A 15,850-nucleotide genomic window follows, 5' to 3' on the forward strand; every position below is an offset into this window, starting at 1 on the left:
CTGGGCGCTGCCGCATGTGCCAGAGCCTTCACGTGCCAAGAGCCAGATTCATTTTTCTCTTTGAAAACAACAGCGCAGAAATCCCCCACGGCGGGTGCCAGGTCCGGCAGCTGGGACAGGCTGTTTCCGCCCTCCCGCACTGTTTGTGCCGGGAACTCTTGACCCCTTTTATAAGCTGAATATTTAAAAACACTTGGCCCACGCTGCGGAAGCCCCCCCGCTCCCCCGGTGCTGCCCCTTCCTGCCCGCCTGCCGCCCCAAAGCTGGACATAAAAGCAAGCTCCAGCCCCGGCTCCGGACAAGCAGGGTCCACCCCACGGAGCCCGCAGACCCCACGGCCAGGGCAGAGGCACCGCTGGGCTCCACCACAGCCATGGGGCCGACTCCCTTTCCCATCCTTGCCTTTGCTCTGCTGCTGGGGGCCACGGTGAACGGTGAGTGACACCCCCCCCCCACGCCCCGGGACAGGGACAGGCTGTGGCAGCGATGTCCCCAGCATGTGGAGGGGGGGTCCTGCCCGATTCCTGCCTCCACCTGCAGCCGCGGCCCACAGCGAGGGGTCCAGGGTCTCCGCGAGGAGTCTGCTGGGGTGACCCCGGCCCATGCTCCATCGGGCCGGCTGGGACGATGCCCGGCTAACCCGGCCTCTCTCCCGCCCGCAACAGGGCAGCCGCGGGGACGGATCCTGGGTGGCTACGAGGCCAAGCCCCACCTCAAGCCGTACATGGCCTCGCTGCAGCTGGACGGACAGCACGTCTGCGGGGGCTTCCTCATCGCCGAGCAGTGGGTGCTGAGTGCTGCCCACTGCACCGAGGAGACGTGAGTGCTGGTGGGGGGGGCGGGGGGGGGCTGCTCTGTGCTGGGGTGTGGCTGCTGGCCTCAGGCCAAATCCCACCCCATGGCCCCAGCCCCAGTGTCGGAGCACCAGGGCTCTGCTCCCACCTGCGGCGATCCCCTGGGAGCTCCAGGCACCCTGGGCGGGGGTCTTTCTGGCACCCCACAGCACCCTGTTTCCATGGCTGGGTGCAGCAACACCCCCAGCCCTACGTGCCCCGTCGGGTGGGCAGAGCCCCCATGCCCCACACGCTGTCTCTCTTCCAGGGATGGCAAAGTCTTCCAGGTCCTCCTGGGCGCCCACTCGCTCACAGAGCCGGAGCCCCACAAACGCCTGTACCGGGTGCGCGCCCAGATCCCCCACCCCGGCAGCAACATCCACAACAACAAGGATGACCTCCTCCTCCTCCAGGTGGGCTCGGGGTTGCCGGGACCCTCTTCCACCACCTGCCACGCACAGCCCACTCCTGCACATCCCTCTGCCCCTCGGGACCCTGTGGGGTCACCGACTGCAACGGGGGGAAAACGCTCGAGGCCAGGCTTGGGCTGCTCGGTCCCCTCTTCCCTGTCCCCTGGGGCCATCCCTATTTTCCCACCAGCGACCTTTGGGCTGCATCCAAATGCCTCCAACTTCCCTGCGGTCCTTGCGGCTGCGTCCCAGGGGCTGCGGGCAGAAGGTGAAGCCCTGAGCACCGCCGAGGCTGGGGCAGTCCCGGTGCCGGGGCTGGGCTTGCCGTGCCCCGCTGGGTCCCGGGCCGCAGGCAGCCCCCGCTGACCTGGGTGCCCTCTTGCTTCGTGGCAGCTGGAGGAGAAAGCGGAGCTCAACGCGCATGTGCAGGTGCTGCCGTTCCAGCGGGAGGACAGGGACGTGGCGGCCGACACGGTGTGCGAGGTGGCGGGCTGGGGCACCATCAGCCACAGCGGCCGCCGGCCGGACAAGCTCTACCAGGTGGAGCGGCCGGTGATCAGCCGCGACGTCTGCAACCAGCGCACCTACCATGACCGCACCATCACCGAGAAGATGATGTGCACCGACTCCCGCAGGAAGGACACCTGCAAGGTACTGCTCGCCTCGGCCTCCAGCCCCCTCCTTTCCTGGACATGAAGCCACGGCCAGACCCACGGGCTGGGGCTGCAGACCCCCTTGGGGGTCTGGGAGTGGGGGGGAGATACCTGCAGCCTGGAAGAGGCGAGGTTTTGGGGCTGCAGGGCAGGATGGGGCTGCGTCCCCAAGGTGATGGGGGCTCCTTGCCTTGTGCTGGCCATTGCAAAGCAGATCTTGTGAGCCTGGAGGCAGGGATGAGGCCACAGGCACGACCCAGTACCCACTGGGGGGTCTGCTGGGATGCCAGAGGCCGCCCCGAAAGCTGCCCCTGCCTGCCCCACCATGTCATGGCAGAGCAGGGACCTGGTCTGTCAAAGGGGAGGAGCATGGGCTGGTGAGGGAGGACAGGACTGACCCCAACCCACAGTTCCTGTGGGTGAAACTGTGGCTGAGAACATCCAGGGGCTGAAGCTCTGCCCCTCCACAGAGCTGTGGGTCAGGCGAGGACCCTCAGATCCAGGGCTGGGGTGGGAGACGGGCTGAGATGGGCCAGCAAACCCTCGGCAGTGCTGATGAGCTGTGGTCCCGCAGGGAGACTCCGGTGGCCCCCTGGTCTGCAGCAGGGTGGCCGAGGGGGTGGTCACGGCCGGCTCCCGCGTCTGCGGCAACTACAAGAAACCCGCCATCTACACCCGCATCGCCCCGTACGCGGCCTGGATCGACAGCGTCATGGCCTCCATGGCTGGGGAGGGAGACGCTCGGTGAGCCGTCCCCGGGGGCCCCGCTCCACGCCCCGGCTTGCTGCTGCCAGCACGGCCAGAGCACCCACGCTGCCGCCCAGGGAAAGCCGCGCCGCCGAGCGCCGGGGGCTCCCGCTGCTGCCCCGACATGCTCCCGCAGCATCCCCCACGCCAGGAGGAGGTCTGACTGGCAAGAAATCAGGGGAAGGGGGCCCCCGGCCCCCTGCTCACAAAGCACGGGGTCCAGCTGGGGGAGGGCAGGGGGTCACAGCCCCCCATGCTGGTGCAAGCGACAGGCTTTGCTGAACGTGTCTGTAACGCTGACTGCAACCTGCTGCAATAAAGCAACGATGATTCCTGCAGAGCTGCCAGGGCTGGGGTGGGGTGGGGGTCCGCATGGGAGCCGCCCACCCAGGGGGCGCGGGCAAGCACCGGGGGAGCTGGACACAAGGTGGGGGGATACACTGAGCCTTTGGGGATGGTGTGGCCAGGCCCCCTGCACCCCCTGGCATCGCCCCATCCCCTCCTTTGTGTTGGCCACGTGCTGAGACCCCCCCCCCACAGACTCACTGCTGTGAGCGCCTGAGCCCAGCTCTGCCCAGAGTGGGCTCCCCTCAAGGGGCACGTGGGCTCCGCCGGCACCCCAGCACCCCTCCGGACCCCACTCCCACCCCCGCACGCTGCAGCCGAGCACCCCCAGCCCCTCGCCCCCGGCCGGGTGCCTGCGCCCACGGGGGGAGCAGGGGACACATCCTGCCGCACGGCGACGAGGTCCGGAGCTGGGACCTCCCGCAGGGTCGTCGTGCGACTCTGTTAAAGCAGAACCTGCGAATCGCCGGGAAGGCGGAGGTCGGCACCGGCTCCCGTGGCGGGGGGTGGGCAACGAGGCCGGGCAGGACCCGTGCAGGGACCCTCCACCCCTGTCCCAGGGAGCTGCGGAAAGGCAAAGGGGGCTGGACGGGGAGACGCTGACGCTCGGCTCTTGGCTTCGAGAGGGGCAGGGGTGAGGCAGAGCTGCCCCGGCCGGGCTCTGGCCCTCGCCCTGCATCCCCCATCGCGGCACAGCCAGTGCGGGACCTCGGTGCAGAGCAGCCCCTCGCCCTCCCGCAGATGGGGCTCCCCCACCCTTAGAGGGAGCAGGGCCAGGGCGAGGATCAGAGCAGGGCAGCAGCACGGCAGGGGATCGCGAGACCCTTCCAGCATCCCCAGCCCGGGAGCAGGGCAGAGTCGGGCGAGGCGCGGTGGACACGTGGCAGGAGGACGGTCAGTGCAGCCGAAGGCCCTCGTATGGGGGATGGAGGAGGAGAAAGTGGTTCTGGACTTCAAAAGGCACCTTCTGCCCCTTGCTGCGCACGCAGCCGCCCCGGAGCTCACCCACGCCCCGGGGAGCTGCTCCCCACGCGGGGCTCCGGCTCGGGCGGGAGGCGAAGCAGGGCAGCGAGCATCCGTCCCCCCGCAGAGCGGCCGCTCGGTCCCGCCTCTGCACGGACCAAACATTAAATAACCCCAGACCTGTTCTCTGAGAAAAAGGAGATTAACAAGGGCCCGAGCTGATTACAGTTTTACTTACAGGGGAAGAGAGCCCTAACAAGGAGTTGTAGTTTCCTAATTAGCCATTTGATTTTCCTTAATTACCAGCAGAACAGCGAGGCAGAGACCGGCTCCACACAGCACAACGTGAAATCGAGCTGAGAGACAAGCTCTTTGCCATCAGCTCAATTTTTCACTAATAAATGAAAATGCGGTTCCAGAGGGAAAGGAATATACAAAAATGGGTTTGTTCTCTCCCTTAAATGGTCTCTGGGGACACCCAGGAGTTGTCTGGCTCGGCAGGAATTCGGCCAAGCCACAGATCAGCTCCAAGCATCTCCCTTGCGCCTTGTCAAAGGGCACGGATGCTCAGGCCCAGATCTGGAAAGGTGCTGAGCACCCTCAGCCTGGTTTGATCTCAGCAGAAGCACAGGGCAGGTCTTCCTCGGCAGCTCACCCACGAGCAGGCAGCTGCCCGCTCCAGCCCCGTCCCGAGGGGCCCCACGCACACCCCGTCCCCACGGGCAGGTCCTTCCCCACTGGGGCTTCCGACAGCCACGCGCCCGGGGGAACCCGGAGCAACGGCTCCGAGGAGCTTCCGCCACCTGAAGGCCCCGAAGCCGCGCGGGGCTGGAGGCCACCTGCACCCCGCCTCGCCGGGAGGGCTCTCCTCGTGCAACTGAAAGCCCACCCTAAGAACCGAAGGGCCTTAGAGAGCACCGAGAGCCCGGGTCATCCGCCTAGAGGTGAGACAGCCAGGGCTGCGGCACGCAGGCGCGACGCTGGCACCGCTCGCGGGCAATGCCTAGCGCGTAAGAGCGGCCAGGGAAGGGGCGGCCGAGCACCGTCACACGAGGGGAAACGTGGGTGCGACGTGCGCCGACGGCGGGAGCCGCGTACCAGGAACACTCTTCCTCAGACGTGCCGAAGCGGCCGGCTTTGCCCGACGCCGGAGGCTTACGACAATCCTAATGACTTGATGCTTTCTCCTCCTCTGTCCATAATAACCTCACAGAAGCTTGAAGACATTAAGTTTCCCCTTCCACTTTGGCAAACGACGTCAGCTCCTTCCCTAACAGACACGCAGTTAAACAGGGCTTTCCTGCTTCTCGTCCATTCGTGCATCAGCCACCCTGGCCCCGCGCTGCAACCCCAAAGGCACGCGAAAGGCTGCTGCAGTTTTGAACAGACCAAACATTCTATACAAAATTAAGGGAACTTTTATTTACAAAAGAGCTGCTGGTTCAGTGAGAGCCAGGCAGGGGTTTGCTCCAGGCTCTCGTGTTCCTGCTCCTCCTCCTCCGGAGGAAGCAACGGCTCCGTGAGAACGCGGATAGGTACGATGATGGTGAAGTCTCCCATCAGAGGGACAAGTTTACTCGAAGGATGGAGAAGTGCAGGGAAACAGGGTGTAACAGCCCACGCTGCAGGTCCCCAGCGGCCCGTAGCAGAGGATGAGCTGGTAATTCGCTCCCCTCTCACTGGGGACTCTGTGACCACCCTCTGCCCAGGCAAGGGCTGACGCCGGGGCCCGGCCACTGAGCCCAGAGCCACAGACCCCGCCGGGCGCTCTCCTCCCAGCCAACACCGAGAGGGAAACCTCTGGCATTCCCTTCTAGCTCTTCCCGGTAAAAGGGGAAGAGCTCCCTCCTCTCTTTCTTACGGGAGAAAGATCAAGGCAAGAAAAGCGGCAGCACTGCTCGGAGGTCAGCCGCTTGGCACCGTCTCACGGGCAGCATCGGGACGATGCTTTCCAAGAGCTCCGAAGAGCTGCTCTTCCTTTGTCCCAGACGCCTCCACGGAAGGAGGGGAGCTCCGAGCAGCTCTTCCGCTCGGCGCCCGCTGTGCCCCGCGGCGGCAGCGCTCAGGGGTAGCTCAGGGGCATCCTCCTCCACAGCCCCCCGCACAAGCAGTTCTTGATCCAGCGCTGCTCCCACTGTTTCACCGCCGTGACTTTGTTTGGCGATTTCAGCATCGTAACGCAGCCGCACCTGGAAGGAAACAGAGAGGTGCGGCCGGGCCCAGGAGACACAGAGGCCCGGGAGAAAAGCCAGCGCTGCCGGGGCGTCTGTACGGATCGCTCGGGGAGCCAGGAACGCGAGGGGGAAACCGCTTTTGTCAGTTGCGGGAACCAAAAACCAGCTGAAACCATGCGAGCAATTATCTTAAATGAGGAGAGGCTATCTCGGAACAGAAGGCTGTCTTCAAGACAACAGCCCCCAGCTGCTATTTATACATAAAACAGCAGACAGCCATCTTGTAAAAATGATCTGCTACAGAGACTTTCTATTAAAACCAATAATTAAAGCTAATTCAGTCACACGATTAGATGGATGTTTGCTCCCCGCACCATTATTCTGAACGGCTCTTTTGTGAGGGTGGATGAAGACAACAGCACAAAAGGACTTAAAATGCAAACCTATTTTGAAAGATGACCCAAAAACGGCACCATGGATACCGTGACTATTTCTCCGAGAACACAGGTGGTTTTATTTAAAGAGCAGCCCTGCAAAACAAGCTGGGGATCTCTCATCTCTAATAAACACTCCTACAGGCCAAATTCTGGTCTCCATCTACCCGTGTAGCCTGACTGCTCTCCGATTTTCCTGTTAAAGCAATATCGTGGCACACAGTCAGCCCTTAGATGAAATGCAGCTCCATCACTGGCAACAACGAACGTAGTTAATTCTCACAAGAGCTGGGGTTGCCTTGCACCGGGCAAAGTAATAAGGTTTTTGATCTAACAGCCGCGCTGCAACAGTCGGCAGCAGCTCTCTGGAGTCAACAACGCTGCTCTTTAACGTGCATTTTAAAGACCTCAGCCCCCCAGGTTGGGAATGCCTTAAACACAACCACAACCGCTCCCTGCCGATGCAAGGGGTGGTGCCAGACACCAAAAGCCTTACTATCGAAGCAGCATTTCCTCTTGCAGACACAATTAACATAAAATGTTACTGGGATACCAGCTAGGACGGTAAACAGAGACAAAAAGAGCTTTCGAATGACCAAAAGAGCAGTCCAAGTTTCTGCCAAGACCTGCTCTGCACCGGAGGGATTACGCTTGCACCGCTTACCTGGTACACGACTTGCACTCCTCCGTGGGGTACGCTCCTAAATGAAGCCGCCTCAGATGATCGATTTTGGGCTGTCCAGGCGCCCTGGGCAGGAAGAAGAATGGGAACTTTTCCAGAACACCACTTTCTAAAAGCTGCTTCCAGGCCAGCGAGCTGCATTTCAGTCGCCAACATGACACAGGCTTTGACTACCCAGTCCATCGAGTGCCGCGGGATTCAGGGCCACGCTGACATGCCTAATCGCAAACCAGCATTTTTCCCCCCATCTCCGTTTGCCACCTCTTTCCAAAACTTTAAATGCCCAGCCCGTTGCAAGGTAAGACACGAATTCAAGCAGAGAGGATGCTGCTCTTGGGTCACACCAGCAAGTGGACGGAGCCAGAACACACAGGCGTCCCAAACCCGCTGCACAGCGATCCCAGGCCCCCCGACACCCTCTTCTCACCACGCCACCTACTCGTCCCGGGTCTCTGTACCTGACAAAGGCGTCGAACTGGGAAGAGACAGTGTGGCCAACGAGCCCAGGAGCTTTCCCAAACTGCAGCCGGACAAGCTGTTTGTTCTGCAGCTTGCTGATAATGCCGTCGTTGATGGGCAACCAGTCGATGTTGGGAATGAGCAACTGGCTGGGCAGGAGGCAACATTCGTCTATCAGGGTATCATCTGGCTCCGTTATGTGATTTTCCTCACGACCTGCATGGAACAATGAGGCAGAGAGAGAGAACCAGTGTGGTCTTTAAGTTTCTCATTTAGACATCGAGAGAACTGCCTGCGGTTTCCTCCTCCATCCGCCAACACAGCCCAGAAAACAATAAACTTGGCAGCCGTACGTGCCCTTTCTAAACACGACAGATCCACTCAGGAATTGCTCCCTGCAATTATTGCTTTCACGCACAATCCACATTAAGGAAGGATTCTTTTGTTCAGGGAAACTGGCAAACACTTACAGCACAGCCAGAGTTTGGTCAGGAGCCTGAAGAGGAGGGACATGCTGTCCTGGGTGTCAGAGGTCGCTGTGTAGACGGGGAGGCAGCTTGGCTTCAACAGTCCCCAAATACGGATCACCACCATCAGCTCCCTGAACATGCCCAAGGACGCTCCGTCCCGCAGAAAGCTGTGTCCCGGCCGCACAGGGGAGCCCTGCAGAGGGGGGAAAAAAACCTCAAGACTGGGACGTAGACACAGCCTGCCAGAGCCACTGCTCTGTTTTCAGACGACTCCTTTTCCCAAGCAGTACACAGCCTGTGGAACTCGCTGCCGGAGGATGCTGTGGGGGTCAGAGGCATGCAGAGGTTTGTAAAAGGTTTAAGCAAGTCAGGCACTGCTGAGCCCGCTTCTCTGAACGCGGCTGCCAGTCACTACATCACTGACACCCACGTGGACACAGAATGGACCATTTTGTACCTCTGCTGTTTCTTAGACTCTTCTCCCAAGCACCTGTTTTGATAGGAACACCGGGGTTGCGTGTGACTTGGCTAAAGCTACCCGAACGCTGCGCACGGGTTCTTTTGCTCCTCTCGGTCTGTTCTCGGGACCCCAGGCTCTCACCTGGTTAGGAAGGCTGGCCAGCAGGTAGAGCACAAAATCCCCCACCCACTGGATGAGCTGCTGCAGGGACTGCAACGTGTTCATCTCCAGGACAAATTCTTCTGTCTTCAAGTTAATCATCACCTTGTCAATGTCTGAAACACAAGCAAGACACCTCCTGGCTCAGGAAGAAGACGCAGCCAAACTTCACCCGTTGTCCCTGCGGGGCCAAGAGGCCACCCTCCTCTTCCCCAAACCCAGGGAGTTACTATAGAACCGTGACACTTTATATCGAACCTAAAAGGGGAATGACCTGACACAACACGCTCAGAAGGCAGCGCCTGACGTTACGAGCAGTCACTACCTATATCTGTGATCTTGGAGCAGATCTCGGTGAGTCGGTCCCCGGGACTCTTGTCCGGGGTGTTCAGGAAGTGTGGGCGCAGCAGTGACTTCAAGGTGCAGCTAATGGCGATGAGGAACAGCTTCGCATGGTAGTCACACACACGGGCTATCGTGCTGGAGGAGAGCTTGCAGAGAGACGCCTTCATGGCAACAATGCGGGTGGAGAGGACCTGATTGACAGAGACACACCAGGAACAACAAAGAAGTAAAGGCAGAATTAGAATAAACTCATTAACGCAAGCTGCTTTATTCTCTGCTCTCCATTTCTGCTGCAAGAATGACACGAATAGCGAACACTGCTCTGTGCGTGTACACACAGTGCTACCGTTCCCAGAACCTCCGCCAGAAATAGGCTTTAGCATCTCACCAGAAGTTTCCAACAGGTTGAGACCCGTTAATGTTAGTGAAAAGGAACGCTGCTTCTTCACACCTCAAATACTACTCGGGTAGAGTATTCAGGGACAGCCCAGCCAGGCAGTAGAGCCACCTGTCTTCTGCGCACTGGCAATTACTGCTCCCTCCTCCCAGTCACTGAGACCCCCCCACGTGCCCCGCTCTGCGGGGAGCGTCCGCCCCCGCTGACCTGCTGCAGGGCCGCGTTCTGGCGCATATATTCTTCGTGCAGCTTCTCCACCAGGTTCTGGACCATGTTGGGCTGGACGTGGAGCAGGATGTCCCACCAGTCGTAGCCAGTCACCATGCAATACTCCAGCAGGAACAGCAAGTGGCGGAGGGACATGTTCATGTCCAGCACGTGGCCCATGGAGGGGGAGATACGAAGCATGCTCAGCTGAAGGGAAGAGGCAAAGGAAAATCTGTATCAAGAACTGGACTGAAAACATTCCGCAACGCTACCTACAACTCCTCCAGTAATGGGACATGTCCCTTCTTGTTTAACACGGGTCATAGAGCTGGAAATACCATTCCCAGAACTTTTCCATATGATCCACTGTCAGTTAGAGAGAAAAAAAGAGCGCCCGGACAAGAACAACTAACGCCCCCCCGTAGCAGAGCACAATACCTTCCCATGACTATCAATGCCAGCCAAGGCCAGAGATGTCCAGGAGAGCTGCATGGCTTTGAAGTGAACCAGGGGACCAGCAGTTCGCTGCCGTTTGATAGTCTGCTCGTCCACTGGGCGCTGCGAGGAAGAGCCATAGAAGACAGCCATCGTTTGCAAGGAGAGGCGATGGACGATGTGGACGCTGCCGTCGTGAAAAGCCAAAGCCAGACCTGGGGAGGGAAGGCAACCGAGGCTGAGCAAGCGACTCCTCTGGGTATAACCCAGAGCTCACCCAGAGAAGCGGCCGCCACTGAAAGCCACGTGGCAACACCACAGCACCCAAAGGCCGTGGGCTCACAGGCACACTTGTATCTTGAGGCCACGTCAGCGTTTCACAGAGACGCGCCTCCTTCCATGGAAATTAAATGGGATGGTCAGGAAGATATCGTGTCTTTGAGCTTTTCCTATCAGCATTTCGTACGGTGCGTTCCACATTCCCACTTCAGTTACAGTTCACAAGGTAGTTTCAGACAGAAGCTGCGTATTTAGGAGAAAGACAATACCCACTCACCCAATCCGGGGAAGAATTTGGTGTCATTCGCCACCTTCAGATCGGTGTTGGTCAGGGAGATCGGCAGCTTCGGCAGAGCCACGGCTGAAACCCGATCCAGGTCATTGGTGGCAGAAAGAATCCGCCATTTCAGTATCATGGGTTGCTTGTCTCCAACTTTGAAAAATAAGTAAATAAGTGAGACATCTCTACCCAAAGAGACCAGAAAATGTCGCCTCCCCCCCACTGACTTCCGCCCACACTCCCCAACTAAATGGGATTACAAACGAAGCGCTATTTGCTCATTCTACCAGACCAGTGTATTTCCCTCATATTTCCTTATCTTTTTTTCTGATCTCAGTAACTACAAACAATTACTTGTTTTGCTAAACCTCTTTTGATGGAAGGCTCTGCTGGCGGTGATTAAAAACATCCTTACGTACAATAATCCTTTATATTTCACTGGAACAAACCGCATAGATTTGATTTTGTTACATCTGAAATCAGGTGGAAAAAACACGCAGACAGGACAGCTTGATTAAACTAGCTTTGCTGCATGACCTTTTTCCTTCAGAAGGCTTGGCCCCCTTGGTTCTCAGCGGGAAGAGCGGTTGCACAGCATTACACAGAAAATGTCTTTTATTGAGTGAAAGTAACAATTAAACCACTTCCTGGAAATCAGCAATTTGTTGCCTAAGATGCAAACGGACGGAAGAGAGCATGTGACTGAGAACGCCTGCACAATAAATAGGGGATTCTGGATAATCCCATATATGCAATAATGGATCTGAGGACCTGTCTTGCGTTTTCACTCAGACCTATGCTCCTGTTTTTCAGAGTATCTGATGCAGAAACTCACCCACAGGGGAGATTTGCTGAAAGATATTATTGACTGGCAAGCCCTCCTTCCGCAGGGACCAGCACTCCACAATGCTGCTGTTTTGGTTGGAGGCGCAAAGCAACACCTGGGGAACAGAAACCCACATTGCAGCCACGTGCACAGACTTTACAGTAGGGAAAGTCACTGTCCCGTTGCATTTCCTGCCCCTCCCTCCCCCCTCTATCTTGCAGCTTCTTCTCCCAATTAGTTTACACCCCACCAGAGAAAAGCAGAGGGTCGTATCAGCGATACGTAACGGTGAAGTCCCTAGTTCCAGCTGGAAGGAAAGAGAGGCAGAACTCTGCCATGTGTTATCACAGCCTGTGCCTCGCCACATCACAAACGATCTCGCCTCCCGCCAGCCTTGACCTGCTGGTGTCACGTACATCGTATAATAAATGTAACGGAAACGGCAGGAATTGAACTGACTTTGAAGCCAGAGCAGACACTGTGTTCTCCAACAAAGCACTCCGTCCTAACCAGAGGAGAGAGGTTAGGCTTCATTGAATCACTTAGCTTTCCAGAATCGTATTATCAATCCCCTGGCAAATAGAGTTAAGCTATTAAATTAAGTCACGCAGATCAAGAGCTTTAAGTGTTCTGGAGAGGAGCTGCTTTGAAGCTGAGACCTAAAGATGAAAGACTTCACATCCCAGAACCTCCCGGACAGCGCGGCAGAGCTCCCCTAACAACCAGTGCCAGATCTGGAAAATAAACAACGCAAAGCATAATCAGCCTAACGAAGGATGGGGCTTTTCAGGCTGCTTTTCCACGAACTGAAGGGCTCAGCCATTACACCCCCCAGGCCTTTCACGTGCAGCCTGCTTGACAGCAAAGCCGAACTAGCAGCACTTCCAGAAACAGCAACTATAAACGCAAAGGGCATTGCAGGACACAATTGTTCACCTCCGGAACCGTGTGGGGAAGCCAAAGGTGGAGGAAACAGCTATTTCCTTGCTCTTCATTTAACTCCTACTTGCTTTAACAGCAGATGCTCACCTGCTCTGACATGTCCCGAGCAAGGAATTTCAGGTGAGTGATCGCTGGGTATTTGTCTTTGCGGGCAGGGTCTGTCGTGCAGCGCATGAAGAGGGAAGGCAGGATTTCGGTGTCTATCTTGCATTTCTCGTTCACCACGCTGACGCAGACTTTGTAGAACTGAACAGGGGAGGTGCTGCTGCCATCCGATGTGGCCACCACGATGTTCCCCCCACCGGTGAAGGCAACGTCTGCCAAGGCAACGCGACAGCGGAGGCGGCACAGGCTCTCTGTGGACGTCAGCACCTGCCCGTTGGGCTTGAGGAGAGAGACGGTCACCAGCCCGCTGATGGTCACAGCGATCCAGCCCTCCATGGGCTTCCCACCGAACAGCGTCAGCGACGGGGAGAACTTGACCCTGGAAAACTTCTCACCGAAGTTCGATGCTCCGGACTGCGAACAAAGGTCAACAACGCAAAGACGTTTGCACCCGATACCCGCAGCGTGCTTAGGACGTGGCGCTCTCCTCGCGAAGTCACGGCAGCGCGGTCTGCGGAGCTGAACAGAGTCAGACGAGGGCACCGAGCTCACGCGCCCAACTCTGCTATGTGACCCTGGAGAGGCCCCTTTGCCCCTGCGCCGGAGCAGTTCCAGCTGTGCCGGCGGCAGGAACGCACCGGCCCATCGGCAAAGCTCCCGGAGCACCCCAGGCACAGAGCTCCGGCCTCACTTATGTGGGCTGAGCCTGGAGGACCAACACCCCTTCCCCCCTTTTGTGGCCAAATCCAGCTCCGACGCCAACCCGCTCACAACCCTTGATGTCCCCGTGCCTTGGGTTCTCCAGCACTAGAGGGAAAGGCTTCTCTCTGTGGGACACCCTAAGAGTTAATGTTTTAAAAAAAAATCCAAGTAGGTAACTTCCACTTGTCAGACTTGCTCTTTTTGAGTCTGACAGAATTAGACACGTTTCTAAATAAGCAGCTTATCTCCACACACATATGGCTCCCGTTCCCAAATCCCTGGATCAAACCTCAGGACCTCAAATGCATTTCTTCTGAATTACTACTGGTAGGCAAAGAAAGGCTTTTATCTCCATTTTACAGCCAAGGAAATTGAAGCACCAGACTGAGGAAGACACGTTTAAAGCACCAAGAGAAACAAGGCGTCCAACCCCCATTGAAATTCAGCAGGAACTAGGAGTTTTACTTTTCTTTTTGACTGGAAAAATTCCCCAACTCAACTTGCCCAAGGCCGCAGGGGAAGCCCAGAGAGGAGAGAAACACAGACAGGGGTTTCCCAAGTCCTTTGCCAACAACCCAAGCCAGCCCTCCCGACGAGATCCCCTGCAGAGCCGGGACAAACCTTTTCGACGTGCAGAGCCAGCTTCACGCCATTGTGCAGCCAGGACAGGGCCACAACCGGGTCCCCTTCCACCATACTGCCCACGGTGTTCTCCCAGCTGTTGGCCAAGTGATCCGTCATGCTCCAGCACTTGATGTGGCCGTCCGCATCCGCCGAGAGCAGCCTGGAGCCTACGACAACCGCGCCTCGTGAGAGCCAGGGAAAAATCAACCGAGAGATCAAACCACCCCAGAGCAGCTCGAATGGAGACAGCCAATTCACGGCTGCGAAGTGACAAACTCCCTCTCCACAGCAAAGAGCGTACCACTGTTTTAGGAAATGCAGGCACGTGAATGGCGGGACACGGGGATAACGGGAAGGGATCCAAGCTCACCTGACTGATCCCACTCCAAGCAAGTGATGACTTCAGTATGGCCAGAGTTAACGGAATAGACATCCCACGGATGCTCAGTGTCGATGATATGGACCATATGGGTGAGATCTGCACAAAAAGAGAAGTCACGGAATCATGGAATGTCCTGCGTTGGGAGGGACCCTCAAGGATCATCGAGTCCAGCTCCTGTGTGAATCCCTGTCCCTCGTTACCACGTACCCAGCTGGCATTTCCAAACCCTCGGGGCCTCGGCTGACGCAGGGGAAGGCATAAAATATTTTCCATTAAGCAATTTTGGGAAGGACAATAACTGTGCTTGGCAGCACAGGTGAGGTACCAGATGCCAGCGCAGAGCACTGCCCTGGTTTAGCAGAGCGAGAACCACTCCACAGCGACCAAAACGCCCGTTAAACATAAGGAATGGAAGGAAAAGACTGAGCACAAATTCCCTGCGCTGATTAGCGTGGGCGAGAGATTTCAGGGTCACAGCAGAGCACAGGCCATCTGGCCCAGCAGCTCCTGAGGGCACGGCTTGCCTAAACACCTCGTGAATTTCCAGGAGACGTCACCCGGCCTTCCACAAGCACGCCGTACCTTTTTCCTCCTCATTTTTGAGGTCCGTGGTGAAAGCGATGAGGTTGCGGCAGGACCAGGCGCACACCAAGGGGATGGAAGGGCAGTGGTTGCTTTTCGGCTTCTTCTCCCACTCGCAGACGTAGGCCAGATCCATCGCGCCGCTGGCGAAGCCCCGGTGCCCGCGGAGAGGGTCGAGGCGCTCGCTCCTCCCTGGAAGCGGGAGCCAGGCGGTTCTGTGGGTCACAGGCCCCGTTACACCGGCTCCCCCAGCCCCGCTGCACCGGGCAGGGAAAGGGGACCGGCCCAGCTCCCGGGGGAACACCAGCCCCGGGGGGGGTGTGTGTGTGTATGGGGGGGAGGGGTCGCGGCCCCTCGGGACGCGGGTGGGGAGAAGCCCCGCACCGGGACAGGCCCCGGTGCCCCCTGAGGCGGGGGCGGGTGGGCGGCCGAGCCCCTCAGGGCGGGGGGAAGGCGGGCCCTGCCGCAGGGGTGAGGCGGGGCAGCGCCTAGGGACCCAGCTCGCCGTACGGCACCGGCCCGCCCCGCCGTACCGGCCCTACTGACCCAGCCCAGCCCAGCCCGCCGTGCCGTGCCGTGCCGTACCACCCCGCACCGCACCGGCCCAGCCCGCCGTACCGTGCCGTGCCGTGCCGTGCCGTGCCGTGCCGTGCCGTGCCGTACCGTGCCGTGCCGTGCCGTCCCGCACCGCACCGGCCCCGCGGCGGGCGGGCCTCACGCCCGGGCGGGAACGGCCCCACTCCCCGGCCGGTCCCGCCTCCCGCCAGGACCCCGCCGCGCCTCCCGAGCTGCCCGCCGCGCGCCTGCTCCCCGAGCTCAGGCAGCGCTGCGGACAGCCCGCGGCGGAGGCCCTCAGCGGGGTTAATTTGCATGGAACTTACCCAGAACCCACCGGGGTGGGGACAGCAAATATAATTTTGGGCGATTTTAGTGAAGCCGAAGCGAAGCAACGTGC

The 15,850-nt window shown here is 58.7% G+C and overlaps 2 protein-coding genes across 4 annotated transcripts; one reads left to right on the top strand and one right to left on the bottom strand.

The window, feature by feature from the left end:
• Window positions 1-259: 259 nt before the first annotated feature.
• On the top strand, window positions 260-2,981 carry CFD (complement factor D). Its single transcript, XM_064469714.1, has 5 exons — window positions 260-434; window positions 666-819; window positions 1,102-1,246; window positions 1,637-1,894; window positions 2,471-2,981. The coding sequence occupies exons 1-5, from the start codon at window positions 374-376 to the stop codon at window positions 2,642-2,644; spliced, it is 792 nt and encodes a 263-aa protein (XP_064325784.1). The 5' UTR covers window positions 260-373; the 3' UTR covers window positions 2,645-2,981.
• Window positions 2,982-5,346: 2,365 nt separating this feature from the next.
• On the bottom strand, window positions 5,347-15,782 carry MED16 (mediator complex subunit 16). 3 transcript variants are annotated; one of them, XM_064469673.1, is made up of 15 exons: window positions 15,514-15,782; window positions 14,896-15,110; window positions 14,302-14,409; window positions 13,929-14,098; window positions 12,588-13,019; window positions 11,568-11,673; window positions 10,730-10,885; window positions 10,177-10,388; window positions 9,739-9,945; window positions 9,115-9,325; window positions 8,772-8,905; window positions 8,171-8,363; window positions 7,700-7,916; window positions 7,224-7,307; window positions 5,347-6,140 (listed from the first exon to the last, which is right to left on the bottom strand). In XM_064469673.1, exons 1-15 carry the CDS (start codon window positions 15,765-15,767, stop codon window positions 6,014-6,016), a joined length of 2,826 nt encoding a protein of 941 aa, XP_064325743.1. In that variant the 5' UTR covers window positions 15,768-15,782; the 3' UTR covers window positions 5,347-6,013. The 3 variants fall into 3 exon arrangements, with proteins under 3 accessions (XP_064325743.1, XP_064325744.1, XP_064325745.1); XM_064469674.1 differs by having other exon boundaries at window positions 14,896-15,087; window positions 15,514-15,593; XM_064469675.1 differs by lacking the exon at window positions 15,514-15,782 and adding an exon at window positions 15,461-15,472 and having other exon boundaries at window positions 14,896-15,087.
• Window positions 15,783-15,850: the final 68 nt, after the last annotated feature.

The sequence above is a fragment of the Phalacrocorax carbo genome, chromosome 19 (assembly GCF_963921805.1).
Source record: "Phalacrocorax carbo chromosome 19, bPhaCar2.1, whole genome shotgun sequence".
NCBI lineage: Eukaryota > Metazoa > Chordata > Aves > Suliformes > Phalacrocoracidae > Phalacrocorax > Phalacrocorax carbo.

Excerpts from the sequence above, each read along its gene's own strand:
- CFD (XM_064469714.1), top strand. The coding sequence starts at position 374 with ATGGGGCCGACTCCCTTTCCCATCCTTGCCTTTGCTCTGCTGCTGGGG. Across the intron at positions 1,247-1,636 it reads ATGACCTCCTCCTCCTCCAG|CTGGAGGAGAAAGCGGAGCT; the intron begins GTGGGCTCGGGG and ends GCTTCGTGGCAG. Across the intron at positions 1,895-2,470 it reads GCAGGAAGGACACCTGCAAG|GGAGACTCCGGTGGCCCCCT; the intron begins GTACTGCTCGCC and ends GTGGTCCCGCAG.
- MED16 (XM_064469673.1), bottom strand. The coding sequence starts at position 15,767 with ATGCAAATTAACCCCGCTGAGGGCCTCCGCCGCGGGCTGTCCGCAGCG. Across the intron at positions 14,410-14,895 it reads CAAAAATGAGGAGGAAAAAG|ATCTCACCCATATGGTCCAT; the intron begins GTACGGCGTGCT and ends CTTTTTGTGCAG. Across the intron at positions 10,886-11,567 it reads TCAGCAAATCTCCCCTGTGG|TTGGAGACAAGCAACCCATG; the intron begins GTGAGTTTCTGC and ends TATTTTTCAAAG.